The sequence below is a fragment of the Amphiura filiformis genome, chromosome 7, assembly GCF_039555335.1.
Source record: "Amphiura filiformis chromosome 7, Afil_fr2py, whole genome shotgun sequence".
NCBI lineage: Eukaryota > Metazoa > Echinodermata > Ophiuroidea > Amphilepidida > Amphiuridae > Amphiura > Amphiura filiformis.
The window spans coordinates 22,110,689-22,130,773 of NC_092634.1; the positions used below are offsets into that span (position 1 = coordinate 22,110,689).

Below are 20,085 nucleotides of genomic sequence, written 5' to 3' on the forward strand. Positions count from 1 at the left end.
TTGCTGGGTTTATTTTCATATTCAAATTATTTTCAAATATATTCATTTAAAAAAGCGATATTTTTGTGAAAATTGTGTAATGTGTATTTAAGATACTTATTTTGATTGAGGTGGTTATTTACCGTTATTATAATGTGTATGGGATGTTGGATGTTTTAATGGCACCTTATTGTTTTATTCTTTTTTTATTATTGTTTCAATGTGTATGTTTTTAGGAATGTCTCAGTGGAAATTGTTTGATCAAAGGTGCTTCGTTTCATTCAGGTGATTATGATGGATGATAGATGCAGTAGCGTAACCAGCGGTGGGGCAGGTGGGGCAGAGTGCCCCCCCGACCAAAGATGAAAGAAAAAAGTGCCCCTCTGACAAAAAATAAATCAGAAGGGCAAAAGAAAAGAACAGGGGCAAGGAGCCCTTTTCTACCGAAATTCAGCCCGATCATGGGCCAAAATAGTGTAAAATGCTACGCTCGCACATTGTAAATATAAAGCCCATTTCAATCCTGATAGTGGACAAGAAATAGTGTAAAATACCAAATTTAGCGCGCACATCGTCCATGTATTGTATGATGCAACTGTTAATTTTCGTCTGTTCCCCCGAAATTTTATTTTGCCCCCCTGACCAAAAAAAACTGGTTACGCCCCTGGATAGATGTGGGCCTGTGGGGTGTGTTGGTGGGGTGGTGGTATATATATACATATATGGGTTTTGTATGCGCATGTGGGATTGCATAGTAGCCCACAAATATGTAATATCGTCATACTTCTCTGTCTTTGCTCACCAGATTAATAGCCAAACAATGGCACGAAAATGGCTGATTCTAATGTCAATCGTCCTGCTAAATTTCTTTCAATATGGCTCCCTAAAAGCATTAGAGATCAATATACCGAGGCTTATTGACCAACTAGGAATGAGTGCCATGGAAGCAGGACTAACTTGTAGCATCGCTGCAGCAATGGCAACACTTTTAGGTAAATCTTCTTCTTAATATCTGTTTTGCTTTTGTTTGTAAGTGGGGTGTATATGCCCATATGACAGTCTTTTAGTAATTTGACCTCAGATGTCCCCTGGGTGACCTCGGATGACCCCAAAATGACCGTTCAAAAATTTAACCCTAAATGTTGATTGTACCCACCAAGTTTTATCCTCATACGACAGTTTTTAGCAATTTGACCTCAGATGACCCCTTGGTGACCCCGGATGACCCCAAAATTACCTTCCAAAAATTTGGCTCTAAATGTTGAATATACCCACCACGTTTCATGCACATACGACAGTTTTTAGTAATTTGACCTCCGATGGCCCCTAAATGATCTTCCAAAATTTTGGCTCTAAATGTTGACAGTACCCACCAACTTTGATACCAAAGGATAGTTTTTGCTAATTTGATTTCTGATGACCCCTGTATGACCTCGGGTGACCTTGACCCACTAACCAATACAAACTTATTTTGTCTGGGGTCAAGATGCACCCACCCACCAAGTTTGATGAACGTGCGGCCCTTAGTCTCCGAGAAAATAGACGGACATACAGACAAACACACAGACAGATTCTGGTGAATTATAGTAAGTTATGTACGTCAATTATTCTTTGCGCATGGTCAAAGATGCTCTTAGACTAGGCCACAGACTATCCGATGGAAACCTTAACAAACAAAACAAAATGACGAAATATGTATCTTAGGTCGAACAATAGCGTGACCTGTTTATAATTAACTCTCACCCTCCCGGTAAAAATAAAATGTGACGTCACCTTAATTAACAAACGGCAGCTAATATACCTAGGTTACTTTTACACGATAATTATATAGCTGCTTCATACAATAATTACAACTAAATTGCCAGCACTCTTCACAAAAAATCACAAAAAATAAATTTGCCTCATGGTTACATAACAATTACAACATAAAGATTTGCCCACACCCACATTTGATAGACAACACATCACAATAAATATTTATTGTATAATTTCCGGTTCAATGCATATCACCCGTGTAAGCAATGCACTGCAGGATTTATTGTTCTATTGTGTCCGATTTGAGTGCTGACATTATTGGAAAATGTTGTCAATCAATATTCATGAGAGTGTACATACAACGGCCAGTTATTAAAATTGGGTGACTTGTGTTTGACAGGTGTGAAATACATCTGACTTGGTGTTTTAATTACGTAACGCATAAATTTTTGGGCATCATTGAATGACTGTCTAGTGCTGTCATATGTTTAGTTTCTATAAATGTTATTATTATTTTCTTTATTCATTCCTTTCTATTCCTTGCTCTGCACTTATTCTTTCTTATACCTACACTTTAGGGACCTGTATCTCCCTCACTCTCCTTCTCCCCTCTCCCCTTCTCCCTCTTCCTTTCTTTTCCTCCCCTCCCCTCCAATCTTGATCACCTACCCGCTTCTCATCTTTTCACCCCTCGACCCCTCAGTCACTCCTTTACTTGCCCCTGGCTTTTAAAATGGATAATCGTGATATTAAGAAAACTATTTGACATTATTGAATAGGCCTATATAATAACCATGATAACAACATAATACTGCGAAGGCGAAGAAGTTAATTATAGAAAGTGACATAAATCATGTAGATAGACCTATTATATCTGGCAGCAATGACACGTTGTTACGGGTAATAGATCAGCAACTCTATTGAATTTATGTAAATGAGGCGCCTAAATTAAGATGGGTGGTAAATAGTTGTATATCGACGGTAAGTGTGCTTTTGTGTACATGCGACAACTCAAGCACACCTTTGGGTTGTATCAGAATAAAAGGTACCTCTCGCTCGTGTAGGCGCTTTCACGTAACTTTCGTTTGATCACTTATTGAAAGTAGCCTGCCTATTATTTATTCATGTTTTGCATTTTAGGTCCAATATGGAAAGCTTGTGCACATGCTACCAGCGATAGAATTGTGACCGTCCTCGGTGGATTTTAATGGCACTTGGCTTGATAATAGCATCATCAGTATCGCACCCTATACTTGTTCATTTTAGTATGACTGTACTTGGTAAGTTTTCATTGCAAAAATGTTATTCTGTGGATAAAAATTCTACTAAATTTGATTGTAAAATAGCATGTACCTTTTAAGTTCTGGTAGTATGAATCGAAGAGCTTACATTGGTCTATACCCTATGGAAAGGTTTGACTGAACTTGGCTTAAAGGCTTATTCAGTGATCCCAGCGAAAGTGTAAAAAAATGAAACATAAATTTCCTAAAAGTGAAGGAGGAGTCATTACAATTGTATATTTTCAAATGAATCATTGGGTAAAAAACGAAGTATTGACAAAGTTAAAGCCCCATTCAAATACAGTAAGCCATAAAAATTAAAGTACCAGTTATGTTCGCCCCTTTTATATCATAAACAAAGACAGATATGTCATAATCAGTGATAATTGGAACCAGCAGCCAATAGCTGCATCTTTTAGCTCGAATTTAGAACCTCATTTGTTGAAATTGTTCAAGAAATAAAGATATGATGATCCAAAAACACAAGGAAGATGCCGATTTAAAAGTTGCAGTTTGCTCTATTGATTGCCCTATTGATTTGCACACAATGTGTTCACGAACAGGCGAACCAGCGTTGTGCTTCCATGGATTAAACATTAAAAACTAGCGTCGTGCTTTCACAGATTAGAACACAAAAGTGCAACTTTTGATTTCGTTTCTTTATTAGGTTTTAGACCACCGTTTCTTTAATTCTCAAAGTCAGAGCTAAAGAGTACAGGTATTGGCTGCTTGTTTTAATTTTGACACATTTTTCTTTATTTAGGATATACAGGGGTGAACACAACTGGTACCTTAATTTTTTGGCTTACTGAACATGTTGCAAATTCTCTACTAGTAGAGAAATTGCAAATTCATGTAAAATGTCTTATTTTGTCTTTAATACTATCGGCTTAACCAAACAAACAGGCTATGTTAACACATCTATGATCCTCCGACGAGCAAATCGCTGAATAGGAATTTTAAATACATGTAGTAACAACAAACCGGAAAGTCCACTCCTTCTCATTCACATTTAGCAACAAATAATGCAATTTCAATATAACCATCACTATTGCTATTGTGTTTGTTATTTTCAGGTGTTGGTCGAGGTTTACCCATGATATCAAAAATAGTTATTATAAGAAAATATTTTAACAAAGATAATTTCAATAAGGCAAACGGATTCGCGTCTGCAGGAGGCTCGTTAGGATTGTTTTTGTTGCCTCCACTTATTGAAGGTCTGAATCACATGTATGGATGGAGAGGCGGTCTGCTAATATTTGGAGCGTTGTGTTTGAATTCTGGCTTCGCAGGGTTTCTAATGAAAGAGGGAAACAAAGATAAGGAAAACATCGACCCAGTTGAAAACCTGGAAGATGAAGAACAACATTCTGAAGTCAATGAAAAACGTTGTTCCGTGAGTTGCAAAAACATCTGGGAAATGTTTGGATTTGCAACCCTCAAGCGTCATCCTTCATTTGTTATTGAATTGATTACATTTACTCTGCTAGATCTTGCGTTGTATGGATGGTTTTTCTTCCTCTTCACATTCTTAACATCTAATGGAGTAAGCTATAAGATTGCTTCTATCGTGTCTGCTATAGGTGGTGCTGGATCTTTATTCGGAAGACTAGTATTTGGACCTTTACTAGACAAAATACTGTCGGCACGTCGCCTTATAGCTATCTCAGCACTCATCGCCTCTGTTACCCTAACAATGTATCCATTTGACTTTTTTGAAATATCATATTGGTGGTGGGGTGGTCTTACTTTTCTGACGGGAATATTTGCAGGTACAACAACCCCTATATACACCGCTCTTATAGAAGAGAAGTTTCCAGACAACAAGTCGGACTTTGCCAGCGCGGTTGGACTACACTACATGATGAGGGGTGTGGGAATACTGTGTGGTGGACCGTTGACAGGTATGTCATGATTTTAAACCTGATATGGTGTTGTGTTATCATGTTATTTACAGGGGTGTGTGGGGGTGTGTATGGGGTATGGGGTGAGAGGTTGCAGTCGCGTATGCGTGTAGGGATGGAGTGTTTTTGTGTAGCGGGGATGTGGTGTTGATACGGGGTCGTGTCATTATTCTGAAGGACCGTTGTTCCGAAATTTCTTTATTCCTATGGTTCGTTATTCCGAGGGTTATTAATTCGATTTCAAATAAGGCTCGTTATTCCGAAGAGACAAGACTCCGAATAGTTGGAATAACGGCCCTTCGGAATAATGATCCTGACCGTAAATTCGAAATAATAACCCTTCAAAATAACGAGCCGTACTGTCAATTGGGAGTAATAACCCTTCGAAATAACAAAACTTACTGTAAATTCGGAGTAATGACTTCACCCCTTCGGAGTGACAAGCTTTCGGAGTATTGACCCTTCGGAATATCGCATTCGGAGTAATCGTCGGAGTAACGACCCTTCGGAATAAAACGACCTGTAACCCTTGGTATGGGGGTGTTGATGTATTTGAGTGTGAGATGAGCGCGAGTATTCTTGTATAAATTGTATTGTATTGTTTACTCAGTAATAAAATATCAAAGAGAAGTAGATTACTCTTGAGGGAAACCCACATCAGTGATAAAAGACATCTTATTTTGCAAAAACATTTGATGAATGACTTATTAATCATCTATTTCTTAATATCTTTCAGGTTTTATTTATGACAAAACGGGCAACTTCGATTTGGCTTTCTTCGTGCTGGCAGGATTTCAAGCTACCGGTGGTGCTTTAGTTTGTCTGGAATTGTTCTTAAAAAGAGAACACTGTCTATATGACCTCGAAAAAACATCCACTGCAAGCGAGTCAGAAATCGAAAGGCTGAAATGAAACATTTGAAAACAAAGGGTCTGTCAGGAGGTATCTGATATTGGAAGAATGTAGTTAGCAGAAGTTTCTGCATACGTGGGCTAACCTGAGAGAAGCCTTAATAGTATGTGAATATACAATATACATGTAGGTGTGAAGTACAAAAGCTGATGCTATCCAGATTACATGTATATTAAACTCGATTTGTCGTCCTGTATATTGCTAGGTGAAAACCGAAAGGTTATTTCACCGTATATTCGAGCAGTCCAGGCGATGCAAAAAAGTGAAACATAAGTTAGACTGGAAATGGTTATTTAATTGGGCTTGTTATACAGCCTTGAAATACACTGTATACTGAATATTGCTCATTCTTAGTCAGTGGGAGTGGTCAGTTCGTAGACACATAATCTGATTGGACAATCGCATGATTTCTGGTGTCGTCTATCAGGCCGTAGACGACCTCACGTCATCATGAGTGTTGATAACGCGTAACACGCTTGTAGAAGCTCGCGTATGTATCGCGTTGTATGCGTAGGCTAGTGCGGAATACACGCACGCGCTAGCAGTACGCTAACTTAGTTTTTGCTTTAAAAATAGTTTACTTTAAAAGATACTTTTATCGTCCACTACTCAAAATATTAGACCTGCCTGTCGTCTATCACACGGTAGAGGATAGTAAAAACAAAAATTCCTATCGTTTTCTCTCTAACTGAATTTCAATCTCTGAAGTCGTGTGCATTATTGACTGTAATCGAGATGTTTTATTGAACAGTATCCGTGTATGTTATATGCATGTTTGAATTTATATGTGACCCACTACCATGAAATGAACGTATAGTCGCAAGTTGGTAGTTTCGAGACATCCTGGCTGACTGAGTTGACGTTCTTTGTCTGCCGCGCACCTGTACAAGCCAGTAGTATATCCTTCGAGAATGGTCCATTCACAGACATACTACTGGCTTGAACAGGTGCGTAAGAAACAAAGAACACCAACGTAGTAGTCAGGGCGTCTCGAAACTACCAACTTGCGACCAGAAGTTGTTGCGACTTTATGCTCATTTCATGGTAGCAGGTCATAAATGCTGTGTACTTGAAATAATACATACGTACAGTGTACTATTTTTTACCCACGTTAACTGCAGAATACACAATAAACCCCACTATTTAAGGGTGTACGATGTATTGTTGGTCGACGCAGCAAAAAAAAGTAGTTCACAGCATCTTGCGAATGGTAGTGAGCTTTAGCAAAAATTTCATTGCTCAATTCATAGCGAGCGTGTACAAGCCATAATGTGTGATTTGCTTCACAGCGACGCCCTCAATTGTACTCGGATTTCTACTTTTTGCATAATTATAATGCCCAGTGGTGTACTAAAATACCACTTAAAAGACTAAGCCTGAAGTGCTTTAATAACAGTAAAATTTAGCTTTTTATATTAAAACCCGGTCGACCCGGATTTATTCAGAGTTCATCGATCTACTGCTTGCTAACATCTCCCGTGGATGTCAGCTAATGTGTACACACAACGAGCGCGATGCTCCGTGTAGTATTGCATGTTACGATCGGCGAGCGTAGTACACGCATTGTAGGCGCTGGCATGAAATCGCAAATGATTTTCTTCGTTATACCTCATTTGTTTGGCTCGAAATTAAAAGGGATAATGTAATCAGTGAAAACAAACATTTAAGTAGGAATCTATTCTCTATGCAAATCACACATTATTGCTTTAACTGTGTGTATATGTAAAGTTGGATTTCATGAAAGATCAAATCCCCTGTCATGTAATCCCAATAACAAAGTCAGCCAGGTCTATTATTATTTTGGGAATTCTCAGATGTTATATCATTCCGTTGCAACATTTAAAAAAATGTTGCTTAATGTGGATGTGAAGGAGTGAGCTATATTTATTGCATGGAGACTTTCAGGATTATTTAGTATTTTATAACAGAATGTAAACATGGTTTCGGAGCAGATTTTATGAATTTAGTGTTGTTGTGGGCTATTTAATGATTATAGTCTATAAACCTTCAAGGAAAGGTACTTGCGAGCAAGGCGTATTTGTTCTGTGTACTCAATGTGCCACCAATTATCGAGCTAACACGAAGGAGATTCGTAGTATGCTAAAGTGCACAGCTTTCCCAAAAACGTAATATATTCTTCTGTCGACTTCCTGTAGTCTGGTTTATGAAATAACACATCTGTCATGTAAGTGGAAACAGATTAGATGGATACCTGTTTCCTGAAGAACGTAATAAAATGGTGGAAGCAGCTTCTTTCATGACAAAGTTATTCCGTTTTACGCTACGTATGAAAGGACTGAAAGTGTTTGTGCGTGTGGGACAGATGGGGTGATAATGGGCATATCAGTCGGTCTTAGGGCATTTAAATAAAGGCACTTAATTTAATGCCCACGTGACCAGCTGGGCACTGCCATTACAGCGTCTAGACAGGATGTCTGGAAAAGTGACCTTTGACACAGCGGGTGGTCTTCCTGTGTATTTCAATTGGAAACGCGGGATGCATTTTCTAGCAATTTTTTTCATTTTTTTGCAACTTTGTAGTATTATTGTAAGAGTTTCCATCGATAACTTTTTTTTCCGTCGACCAAAATTTTCAAAATTTAGTTCTTGAAAACATACTAAAAAACAGAATCCCCCAATGTATAATTAAGGTGCCTATTAATTTCAGCAATTTTGATGATATTTGTCTGAAAAATTCCTATCTCTTAGCATTGTATCACATCTACTGATCACTGCGGCGCCCATGGGTCAGGTGGGCATTAAATTTAGTGCCCTTTATTAATACCCTATGGTAACTGCATATGGGGATGTGTAAGGAAGGATGTATATGTATTGATTCGACTGATAACAATCAAGAACTTTGAATTGCAATACATGATGTGTGCATGTAAACGGACACAACGAATCATGAAAATAATAAAAGTATATTTACTACATTATTATAATACAGTCTGTAACAGGAATGTTGATATCGTGATAATACTAAAGTCTGACTTCGTGGTACTGGCATATCTTTATTTATTTATTTATTTATTTATTTATTTATTTATTTATTTATTTATTTATTTATTTGTTTATTTGTTTATTTATTTATTTATTTATTTATTTATTTATTTATTTATTTATTTATTTATTTATTTATTCATTTATTCATTTATTCATTTATTCATTTATTCATTTATTTATTTATTTATTTATTTATTTATTTATTTATTTATTTATTTATCAAATTCGGATGAAGCCATGCAAAGCCCAATAGTGCTCAAAGGCTACTAAGGGATTCCAACCGAATATGACGGGATATGGATATGGGAAGAGGTCCGATTTTCATAATACCCGCGTTTTCTTTTTAAACACAATTCTTGTTTTTATATTAGTTTCTAATATATGCTTCTTGATTCAATGTAAAAAATGAACTTGCACTTTATTCTACTGTTCGTCACCATGGAGGGTTTCTGGTGTATTGCTCCGATAATCACTGCACTGTTGGCAACAGTGTTAAATGTGGTATGCGTCAGTACAAATTATTGGATTCAGATCGGAGATGCAACTATAGGTGCACATGCTGGAGTGTGGAAATTCTGTGTAACTTTTTTTGATGACGGAGCTTGCGCGTCATGGAAATCAGGTATTCTATATAAGTTTTGTATTTTGATATAAATTGCTCAAAAAGTCCATTACATATAGCAAATGTTTTTCTGATTTTGACAATTTTACATTCGGTTCAAGAGACTACCATTAACCATTAGCATGGACCTGTATTATTTTTCGTATAGTATCTAACGGTGATAGTCTGTATGATGTTTCCATGTCGAGGTTTTATCAATAATTTGTAACTCCGAAACATTTGGTTTTTACGATATTTTAAGTTTTGGAGTCTAGCTTGTCTCGTGCAATATTTTGTGTGTTTACATACAAATCATCTTTTTTATAATTATTACAATTTATAATGTCTACAATGTTTTCAATCATTATTTTGATATCTGATCTATTCTTTATGCTCTATATCTGTTGATAATATGTAGCCTACATGTTTCGTTCTGAGTGCTTATAAAGCTTCCGTTCTGAGTGCCTAATAATAGGGATAACCATCAAAAGTTCATGTTGACCATATTGCTACAAAAGATTGTTTTCTGAGTAGAACTAATCAACAGAAGTATTTTGGTGGTTAAATGGTCAAAATCGGTCAAAAACTTTTCGAATTATGAATTATCAAAGTTTCCCATTCTGACCGGTCATTGGAACGAAATAAAATGACAAGGTCCAAAAATAGCAGTTGGGAGCAAAATTGGCATAAGCATATATTTACCTTTATATATTTCTTTATTTTAACATATTTGCAAACATGAAACAAGCATATTGTGAAAGTATCAAAGGGGTTACTTATGAAATGGCACTTAACTAGTCACTGGCATAACTTATTTTTTCAAACCAAGGCATTGAAATCATGCATTTAGAGGACATTTGCCAAAAATCATCCAAGATAGCCGATATGGCACAAAATCAAAATTGCACTAAGTAGGTGAACTTTTTTTTCACAACCAAGAATTTCAATGTTATTGGGTTTAATATGACCAATTAGTAGGTGTATGTAAACAAAATCTTAAGTTTTGAAGGTCATTGACTCATTCACAACAATAGAGATTATCCTCATCATGCTCATGTGTATTCCTGTAGTATTCCTCATTCAAACCAAAGTAGCACTCAATACATTATGAGTATCTTTGTTCAAACCAATTCAATGCTTGACCTCGGAGTTACCTGCATGACTATCGCGGGCTATTTTGAAACAGTTATGGTTGCACATTCAGGTACTTCTTTTGAAAGTCCTAAACAAGGTATAGCCAGCAGCAAGTTGTAGATGTTATAGGCCTAAATATAAGAAAACGTTTAGGGTTAAGATCAGGTGAACAATACATCGAATGAGCACGAAACTTCACATTTATGTTCAGAAAGGTGTCTTCTTAACATGATTTGAAAGGAATATAAAAATTCCAAAGGGAAGCTGGTGATTTAATTTGTAACTCGAGATCTACTTGTTCAATTTTTAACCTTTTACAGAGGGTATGATAGAGGTATTACTGGCAACTCTGCCAAATTACAGCTCAGTAGGCCACGTTTTTCACCTGATCTTACTGATTTGAATATTTTGTGCCATTCTTGAGCAGTGCTCAACTCAGCCACTGGCAATTAAGCGCACTGTGGCGATGGACCAATTTTGACTCGCACTTACAGAAAAACAAAATAAGTTATGTTGCTGTAATTTGCAAGATAGTTACAAAATAAAATTGGCAGTAACTTCCCCATATTTTACAGAAAAATATTGAAAAATAAAAGAATGAGATCAATTTAGAAATATATGTGCAAGCAGTGCACAGTTGAGCTCCCTGCATGTCTATGGGAGTGTTCTAATCAAGTTGATGGTTCATTGGTCATCCCTACTAATAATATCATATAGTGTGTTTTGCCAGCATTCATTGAGGATTTGCTTTAACCCAGTTACTCCCTTCGTTGTTAATGATATCGCTTTTAGTTTAAATTTTTGGGTGTGAATTATATGACTGCTTTATCAGGAAAGAATATAAATTTAAAAACAGATTGCGGACATAATATTGATCCTTGCGGAACTGGTAGGAACCATTGTTTCCTATTTTTTAAATAATTTTTTACCAGTCTATAGCACTACTCCACTGAATCCACAATATTCCAATTTATATAATAATATGATGATTATCGAATGCTTTTGATAAATCTAAACTCTTCTGCTCTTGGACCGTTAACATGATAAAAATTGGCGTGTTAATGTGTGGGAATTGGCTGAATATGTGGGGATGTGGGTGAGGGGGTTTTGGTGTAGGGGTGGATGCAGGGTATGTACGGGATATGCGGCGTGTTGGGTGTGCAGGGGTGCTCGTGCATTTCTTGTTCACAATTTTTAGTAACATAAAGGCACACAACGTATTTTAGTTATACTTTAATTGCAGTTATATACTAATTTTTCTACTTTTATAGACTTGTCAACGCTACCTGCAGTCAAAGGCCTGGTACTAGTGTCCATCATCCTAGCAGTGTTTGCAGTGACATTTGAAGTGAAGGCATATCTCGATAAAAAGTATGTCTACGTGTGCACACAGGGTGCAACTGGAATAACTGCTCTGCAAGGTAAATATTATTGCGTGATGGAAACTTATGTATGCTACATGTATAACAATTGTGACCGTCCACCACAAACCGCTCGTAAATTCGGCAAATTGTATTCTGAGTTGCAGTGCACAATGTGCATAAAGGTCGTATTCATAGGTACCTCAAGTTGGTGCTACATTTTTCTCATTTTGCTAGTGTCAGTCAAACACCTTTTAAACCAATCCTATTGTTGAAGAGGATAATAAGCTTCTACCTATGTATAGAATTCGTAAATAGCTCTAGCTCATATAGTCTTTGTTTGCTTTGGCTAATCCTGTTCAAGTGGTGGGTTAACCAACAATTAACAATGAGAGGACATTCCTGAACCTCGTTGATTTGGGGATGATTTGAAGTGACCGCCAATGATATTTATTACCAGCAATGTGAAAAAAAGGCATATGTAGCGTCGAAATAAGGTACCCTTTTGCTGAAGGAGCAAAGTTCAACAAACCATAACCGGGAACCATAACTACGCTTCTGGGTCGTTTGAAGTCAAATGATATATCATTTTAAAGCTTATGATATATATTTTCTAAACACGAAATTAAACAAAATTGACCGGGCCAACTTTACGAGCGTTTCGTTATGGACGGTCACTATTATAGCTTGTATATAGATTTAAAAATTAAATTCCTTGATATAACTTAATCCAATGATGTCCATAGATGACGAATAGCTCTTGTTGGATACTATGCACGATTATATTTTGTTGTATCTCCTCTGTTCCAGGAATCACTTTAGCATGCGGGATATTCACATATCTGGCATTTGTGAACAACAACGACTTTGGGAATGAATACAACTTTTCATGGTCGTTTGCCCTTGCTTGGGTTGCTGTTGGATTTTATGCTCTTGCTGTTATTTTCTTCATAGTTGGTCTGAGAAAGGGTTAGCTTCAACCAATCCGGACAGGGATCACCACCGCGAAAGCACATATCTATAATTGAAGACCGAATTAAAAAGACTAGTTTGCGTATGACGTTCTGTCAGGCAGACTAAAAATGCCGAACTGCGCAGGTCAGCAACCAATCACGTCGCGCTTTTACCTTGACGTCAGACGCAAACTAGTCTTTTTAATTCGGTCTTTAATTATAGCATAAAATATTTGAAACTTGAAGGATTAGCTTCAAAGTGTAACCCTAACGCGAAGCGAATAATATTGTTGAAATATTAAATGATTGAAAGGGGGTGTTCATCGTCCACGGTTGAACATTTTTACAAGTAATGGTATAACATACTGCACACAAAAAGTATCCGAACACTTAAAAGCAATATCTGAAATACACTCAATCTAAAGTACCCAATAAAGTAATCATTAGATTCGTCATTGTGATACCTCATTTGATACGATGCGACTTTATTTTACCAAGTTATACCGAATTGAATGGAAAAAGAGAACATTTCAAAAGTGACAAATTTGGTCTATTTCCTCCTTCAGGGTGATTCCTGCTGGCTATTATAACGGGCTAGCTCAATATAGCGTGACAGATCAACACTCACTCGCCGTACTCATAATTAGCGTGTTTTATAAAAGTCTATGTAAATTTTGTCACTTTTGAAATGCTTTCTTTTTATTCAAATTGGTAAACTTGGTATAATGAGGTATCAAAATTTCCAATCTATTGATTACTTCATTTGGTAAATTAGGTTTAGTGTCTTTTAAGGGCAGAATAAGGGAAGACACATTCGTCCACGCCGAATTTGAGATTTATTAATATTTATGAACATTAAGTTGTATTCGTTAACTTGAAATTGATCAAATAGTAAATACAACTCAAATTTTGTCTTGATTTAAAAATCATTATTTCACTATTTCCAACTCTAAAAAGTCACTTTTGACAACATTGCACGAGTTTTGTGACAAGATACCTCGTAAAATATGCAAGCAAAAGGTAAACTTTTGCACTATCTTTTAGAGCACATCAAAGTCCAGGGAAGGTTTTAATTTTTTTCAAAATATTTGTTTCAAACAAAGCTGAATATGGTGACAAAATTGCTTTTTTCACTTGTTTTTTTTTTTTCTTCAATATTTCGAAAAACGAGACCAATTTCCAAAAAATTAAAAAGTTTCCCTAATTTCACGTGTCTACTTTATGAAAAGCTTACTGAATTGTTTTTACTCCTACCTGATTTTTTTTTTGTATGTTGTCACATGAAATTTTGGGCAAAAAAAGTGTATTTTTGAGATTTTTTCAAAAACTGATTTTTTTTGTTTAAATCTGGCGTTACCATAGGCTTCCTCGACTTGTTTACATTCCTAAAAGTGTGATATACTTTGGACTTAAAGTTTAGAAATAATGAAGTCGGAAAAGGTCCATGTTCACTTCCATACTCTACCCTTAAGCTATTGCTTTTGTTTTAAGTGTTCGGATACTTCTTGTGTGCAGTATAGTAGGTGTGTATGTATAAGGTCCTATATATTATGTGAGAAAAGAGCGTCAGAAAGAAGTACCGATGCTTATAAAAAGAATAAACGAAGGTTATTGTGTGAACGTGCATGATTTACTTTCATTACGGAAATACAAGTGGGCCTAACAACCAAAAGTTTCATTCAACCGATTTGTCATCCTGTCGAATTTGATATAGCATCCTGTCGAATATGATATAGAAGGTACATTAAATGGATTATCAGTGATTTACCCTGACAGATTTCGTAAATAATATGAAATTAGGAAACAATGCCATATTAGATTTTATTAGACTTGCTCGCTCCTATGATCACATCACTCATGTGCTTCACTAACTTCACTGGCTACCTGTTAAGTACCGTATCATGTACAAAATTCTTCTATTGACTTAATGTCTTCATGGACATGCTTCAGATTACCTCACTGACTTGATACAAGAATACAAACCATCTCGTTGCCTACGTTCATCCTCAAAACTAAATCTCGTTTCATCGTCAGTTTCTACTACTTCTTATGGAAAACCTTACCTTAAGCCTCCAGCATACTTTCCTGCCGCTTGCCGCTGCGGCAAGCGGCAGGGCGTTTCAACCAATGACAAGCCTTTATTGTGTCCGTTTGTCTGCAATGCGATTGCGCCACGCCGCTCAGCGGCAAGCGGCAGGGTAGTATGAAACCAGCATAATCATAATTATGAAAGACTCTAAAACTCTTGAACAATTTAAATCTTCTTTGAACATTTTTTTTTGTACATATTATATGAAATTTAAGATTGTAATCTGACCTGTTGGACTTACTTTTTATGAGTGGCAATATTTCACATCCTGTCCCTGATATGCATTGTGGATGTGGTTGTGTTACAGGTTGCGGCCACAACATAGTTGGCCTGATAATGCATCCTGGACATAATGTGAAATATTGCCGCTCATAAAAAGTAAGTCCAGATTATAATCTGAAATATCTTAGTTGATACTACCTGGATGAATGATACATATAATTTTTGTTTCTTTACTGTTTTTTGCATTTTGTTTTCTTTGTTATAGCCTATCTACCTCGAGTCACCGGCATTAGCTTTGAAGTTCAGCGTGTTCTGCGTTAGCTTAGCGTTACTTAGTATGTGTACATACTTTTACGCGCGCAATCAACATGCCGCATATGTACAAGCAAGAAACCACGCTAGGCCAACGCAGCACACGCTGACCTTCAAAGCTAGTGCCGGTGACTCGAGGTATACAGACTATAAGCACTAACGGCTTTCGGTGTAAAGCGTTATAAAATAATCGTTGTATAATATTATTATTATTATTATTATTATTATTATTATTATTATTATTATATATTATTATTATTATTATTATTATTATTATTATTATTATTATTATTATTATTATTATTATTATTATTATTATTATTAATATTATCTATGCCCGTGCAACGGGGCATAGATATTGTATTTGTGACCGTCCACGGCGAATGAGCCGTAAATTCCTCCCCGGTCAATTTTGTTTTATTTCGTGTTTAAAAATAAACATCATAAACTTAAAAATGGTATATCATTTGACTTCAAACGATATCCAGAAGGGGGGTTATGGTTTGATAAACTTTGCTCCTTCAACAAAATTATAGCTTTTTACGTTTTTACATCTGTTTCTTTTTCCACATTGCTGGCAATAAATATCAAACAGTCATAATTGGCGGTCATTTCAAATCATCCCCAAGTCAACGAGGTTTAAGAAAGTTCTCTCATTGTTAATTGTTGGTTATGCATACCTGTACAAAATACAATGCCTGGTAACCCACCACTTGAACAGGATTTAGCAAAAGCAAACAAAGACCGAGCTATTAAAAGTTCTATAGCCATCTAATAAGGTAGAAGCTTATTATCCACATCAACAATAGGATTATTGATTAGTTTTTGACTATGAAAATGAGACGGATGTCGGGCCAGCTTAAGTTACCGATGAATATGACCTTCGTACACATTTTACACCGTAACTCAGAATACAATTTAGGGAATTTACGGCTCATTTGTGCTGCCGGGTCACATTTGTTGTGTTTAGTCTTCGACTTCTCCTTCTTCTTCTCACGCTTCCTTTGCACTCCTCTTGCTCAAGAACCAAAGTAGCTTCGGGGCCCATACTTGGTACAATGATGGCCCATGACCCCTAAAAATTTCCTATGGTACCCTCGATCCCAGAGGTCAAAGGTCATGGGCTACAGGGGGCAAAATGTGTAAAATTTGAAACATCTCTAGCTCAAGAACTATAGCGCCTTCAGGGTTCATACTTAGTATAATGATGGCACATGACCCCTAGAAGTAACTTATGGTGGCCACGACCCCAGAGGTCAAAGGTCACAGGCTAGAGGGAGCAATATGTGTAAATTTTTAAAACCGCTTTAGCTCAAGAACTATAGCGCCCTCAGGGTTCATGCTCGGTACAATGATGACCCATGACCCTTAGATATTTTCTGCAGTAACATCGACCCCAGAGGTCAAAGGTCATGGGCTATAGTGAGCAATATGTGTAAAATTTCAAACAGTTCTAGGTCAAGAACTATAGCGCTGTCAGGGTTCATACTTGGTACAATGATGGCCCGTGACCCTTGAAGAATCATATGGTAGCCGCAACCCCAGAGATCAAAGTTCATAGTCTAAATGGAGGAATAAGTGTACAACTTTAAATACAGGAATACTCTGTTCAGGAGATTGAAATTTAAGTACGTATTCCTATGCGTTGAATCAGGTCACAACCAGTACTGATAAAATTCCCATAAAAGGGAATGATGTCGATGGGGGTAGGAAAGCTTATAATAAGGGCTTCGACGTGGTCGGCACAAGGTGTTCGTTTGTGAGCAGGGGAAGGGGGTTAGGTGGGGTCACGGGCATAGATATTCGTGTTTGGTCAAACACATTTACTGTAACATCTAGTTATTATTATTATTATTATTATTGTTGTTGTTGTTGTTGTTGTTGTTGTTGTTCTTCTTCTTCTTCTTGTTGTTGTTGTTGTTATTGTTATTGTTATTGTTATTATTATTCATTATTATTATTATTATTATTATTATTATTATCATCATCATCATCATCATCATCATCATCATCATCATCATCATCATCATCATCATCATCATCATCATCATCATCATCATCATCATCATCAGGCCTAACTTCAAAATCATCGACACGGGCTTTGAATTCTAGAAAACCCACACTGAACGTGCCCATGATATCGATTGAATGATAATACCGCAAATATGAAGATTATTAAGGCTCTCATCTGGAGGAAATGAGTTGGTAAGAATAAACAAATGCTTGCTCCTAAATTAAACCTAGACTTATTCCACCAGCCGTCTACACTGCGCGTGTACTGTGTTATGCTTCGTAGTGACGGCTGATTATCTTACAGTTCAAATTGTGGCCGACCCATGCTTGCGACTTTGGTTAATGCGCCATAGCGCGACTGACTAGCGGCGCCCGTGTACCGCGCCGTATGTATTGCGCCGTTATGACAAGATCACGCTCTGAAGTTCTAAAAACAACAAATTCGGTCTTGGACACAACTGCGCATTCTCAGCAACCTTCTTAATATTCATGTGCAACCAGAATCTGGTTGCAAAAGTCCGCCACTTTTTTTCCACGTAGTTTTCTCAGTCGTCAATCCAGAAGATTGACGAATGAGGGCAGCAGTCTAAATTCAACCCAGTACTATTATAGTTCTACACGAGCTTTGCCAGTGGCGTAGCTAGGGGTTGTGGCGTGCAGGGCTAATGATTACATAATGTCCCCCCCCATTCTTGAAACAATTGCGCGCGAAAATTTAGACAAATAGGGCCTACCACTAATTAATGGTGGCGCCCAGGCCACGTGCCCCCCTCTTGTGTAATCACAATAACAAGTCAGTCAGGTCTACAATGATCTTCGAATTTCTCAGATCACTTAATGTTACCATTCAGTTGCATCATGTCAAAAAATACTATGTTGCTTAATGTGGATGTGAAGGAATGAGCTATTAATAGCATGGGGATTTTCCAGATGGTCTATTTCGGTATAAATTATAACAAAATGTAATCATGATTTCGGGGCAGATTTGATCAATTTAGTGCTGTTGTGGGCTATTTAATGATTATAGTCTATGTGCCTTCAAGGAAAGGTACTTGCGAGCCGGGCATGTTTGTTTTGTGTAGTCAATGTGCCACCAATTATCCAGCTAGTACAAAGAAGATTCGCCAAAGTGCGCATCTTTCCGAAAAAAAGAATTTATTTTTCTGTCGACTTGCTGAAGTTTGACATCTGTCAATATGAGTGGAATCAGAGTAGACATAGGTAGATGAATGCCTGTTTTCTGAAGAACGTAAGTGAACTTAGAAGCACTTCTCTGCGAACCTCGTTCAAAACATTCTTGAGGAACAAGGCATTTTTAATGGCATATCCACGTCTCTGAATTATCCTACCAACTCAAGTCAAATCAAGTACGTCTCTAGCACAGTTTAAAAGTTCTTTTAAATACTCATTCAATGAAAGAAGCATTTTCCTGATATGCATCATCATATTTTCTGTACACCTATTGATTGTTGTAGTTTATGGTGTAGACTTAAGTTGTAATGTAAGTTAATGTAATATATAGTTAGGGATTCAATCATGTTTCCCCGTTGTTCTGCCCGAGCGAAGTAAACCACGCAAATCAGCATTACAAGACTGATCGTTGTTTTCTATGTTGATATAAATAAAACTACAGAATAAAACGACAATGTTTAGCCGCTCCCTCCACTATCCTGAATTCAACTTGTAAGCGTACGCGTACGCCTTTGTTAGTGATGAACTGAATATTTATAGTAATGAATAATGCAAACAAGTAACAGGAATAAAAGCAGATGTTTTTTTTTTAGGAATCTTTAACTTTTTTCTTACAGATATCCATGATTATATAAAAGAATTTGTCATGTCAAAAATATGTGACAGTTTTTTGGCATCCATCTGACTTTTTGAAAGTGAAAACAAAGAGAAAAAGATTCACCTCAAAAGTCACATTGACTTCACACACAAAAGTCCGGTAGGGACCTCTAAATTTTTCAAAACGTATAATGTTTTTTATGCGATGTTTTTTAACCATAATGTACCAAATGAGAGGGTAGCCCATTAAAAAATCTAAATTGTATGTTTTTCAGATTCACCCTAGTATACTCTGTAACTATTACTAGTGTTTCTATTAATGTATAATGTGTCATTCATTTCTATTCTATTAAGGTGGTACTACACCCCCCTGATCAATTTTGTGACTAATTTTGCATTTTTCTCAACAAATAACTACACACTGGTAACAAAAGTTATGTATATTATAGGGGCAAGGAATCCAATTACTTCACTGAAATTTCAGTGATTCAAGACAAGTCGTTCATTATATATGTTAAGAAATGAGGTACATTCTAGCAGTACCTCTTTTCTTATCATAAATAACGTACCGCTTGTCTTGAGTCACTGAAATTCCAGTGTAATAACTGGATTCCTTGCCCTATAATATACATAACTTTTGTTACCAGTGTGTTATTATTTTTGAGAAAAATTAAAAATAGTCACAAATTTATCAAGGGTGTAACCACCTTAACCATAACACAAATTATCACAGGCTGGAAACACATAGGTCACCTGCAAACAAAACCCTCTGTACT

General features: G+C 36.6%; 2 protein-coding genes across 2 annotated transcripts; both read left to right on the forward strand.

Moving 5' to 3' along the window:
* The first annotated feature begins 789 nt into the window (after positions 1–789).
* LOC140156875 (monocarboxylate transporter 12-like) lies at positions 790–8,726 on the forward strand. The gene is made up of 4 exons (XM_072179886.1): positions 790–971; positions 2,875–3,014; positions 4,091–4,918; positions 5,655–8,726. The coding sequence occupies exons 2-4, from the start codon at positions 2,942–2,944 to the stop codon at positions 5,828–5,830; spliced, it is 1,077 nt and encodes a 358-aa protein (XP_072035987.1). The 5' UTR covers positions 790–971; positions 2,875–2,941; the 3' UTR covers positions 5,831–8,726.
* A 425-nt stretch (positions 8,727–9,151) lies between these two features.
* On the forward strand, positions 9,152–13,782 carry LOC140156876 (lens fiber membrane intrinsic protein-like). The gene is made up of 3 exons (XM_072179888.1): positions 9,152–9,458; positions 11,843–11,992; positions 12,743–13,782. The coding sequence occupies exons 1-3, from the start codon at positions 9,242–9,244 to the stop codon at positions 12,904–12,906; spliced, it is 531 nt and encodes a 176-aa protein (XP_072035989.1). The 5' UTR covers positions 9,152–9,241; the 3' UTR covers positions 12,907–13,782.
* Positions 13,783–20,085: the final 6,303 nt, after the last annotated feature.

Coding starts and splice junctions, on each gene's coding strand:
- LOC140156875 (XM_072179886.1), top strand. CDS start 2,942: ATGGCACTTGGCTTGATAATAGCATCATCAGTATCGCACCCTATACTT. Junction 3,015..4,090: donor TTTTAGTATGACTGTACTTG/GTAAGTTTTCAT, acceptor TGTTATTTTCAG/GTGTTGGTCGAGGTTTACCC. Junction 4,919..5,654: donor GTGTGGTGGACCGTTGACAG/GTATGTCATGAT, acceptor AATATCTTTCAG/GTTTTATTTATGACAAAACG.
- LOC140156876 (XM_072179888.1), top strand. CDS start 9,242: ATGAACTTGCACTTTATTCTACTGTTCGTCACCATGGAGGGTTTCTGG. Junction 9,459..11,842: donor TTGCGCGTCATGGAAATCAG/GTATTCTATATA, acceptor CTACTTTTATAG/ACTTGTCAACGCTACCTGCA. Junction 11,993..12,742: donor TGGAATAACTGCTCTGCAAG/GTAAATATTATT, acceptor CCTCTGTTCCAG/GAATCACTTTAGCATGCGGG.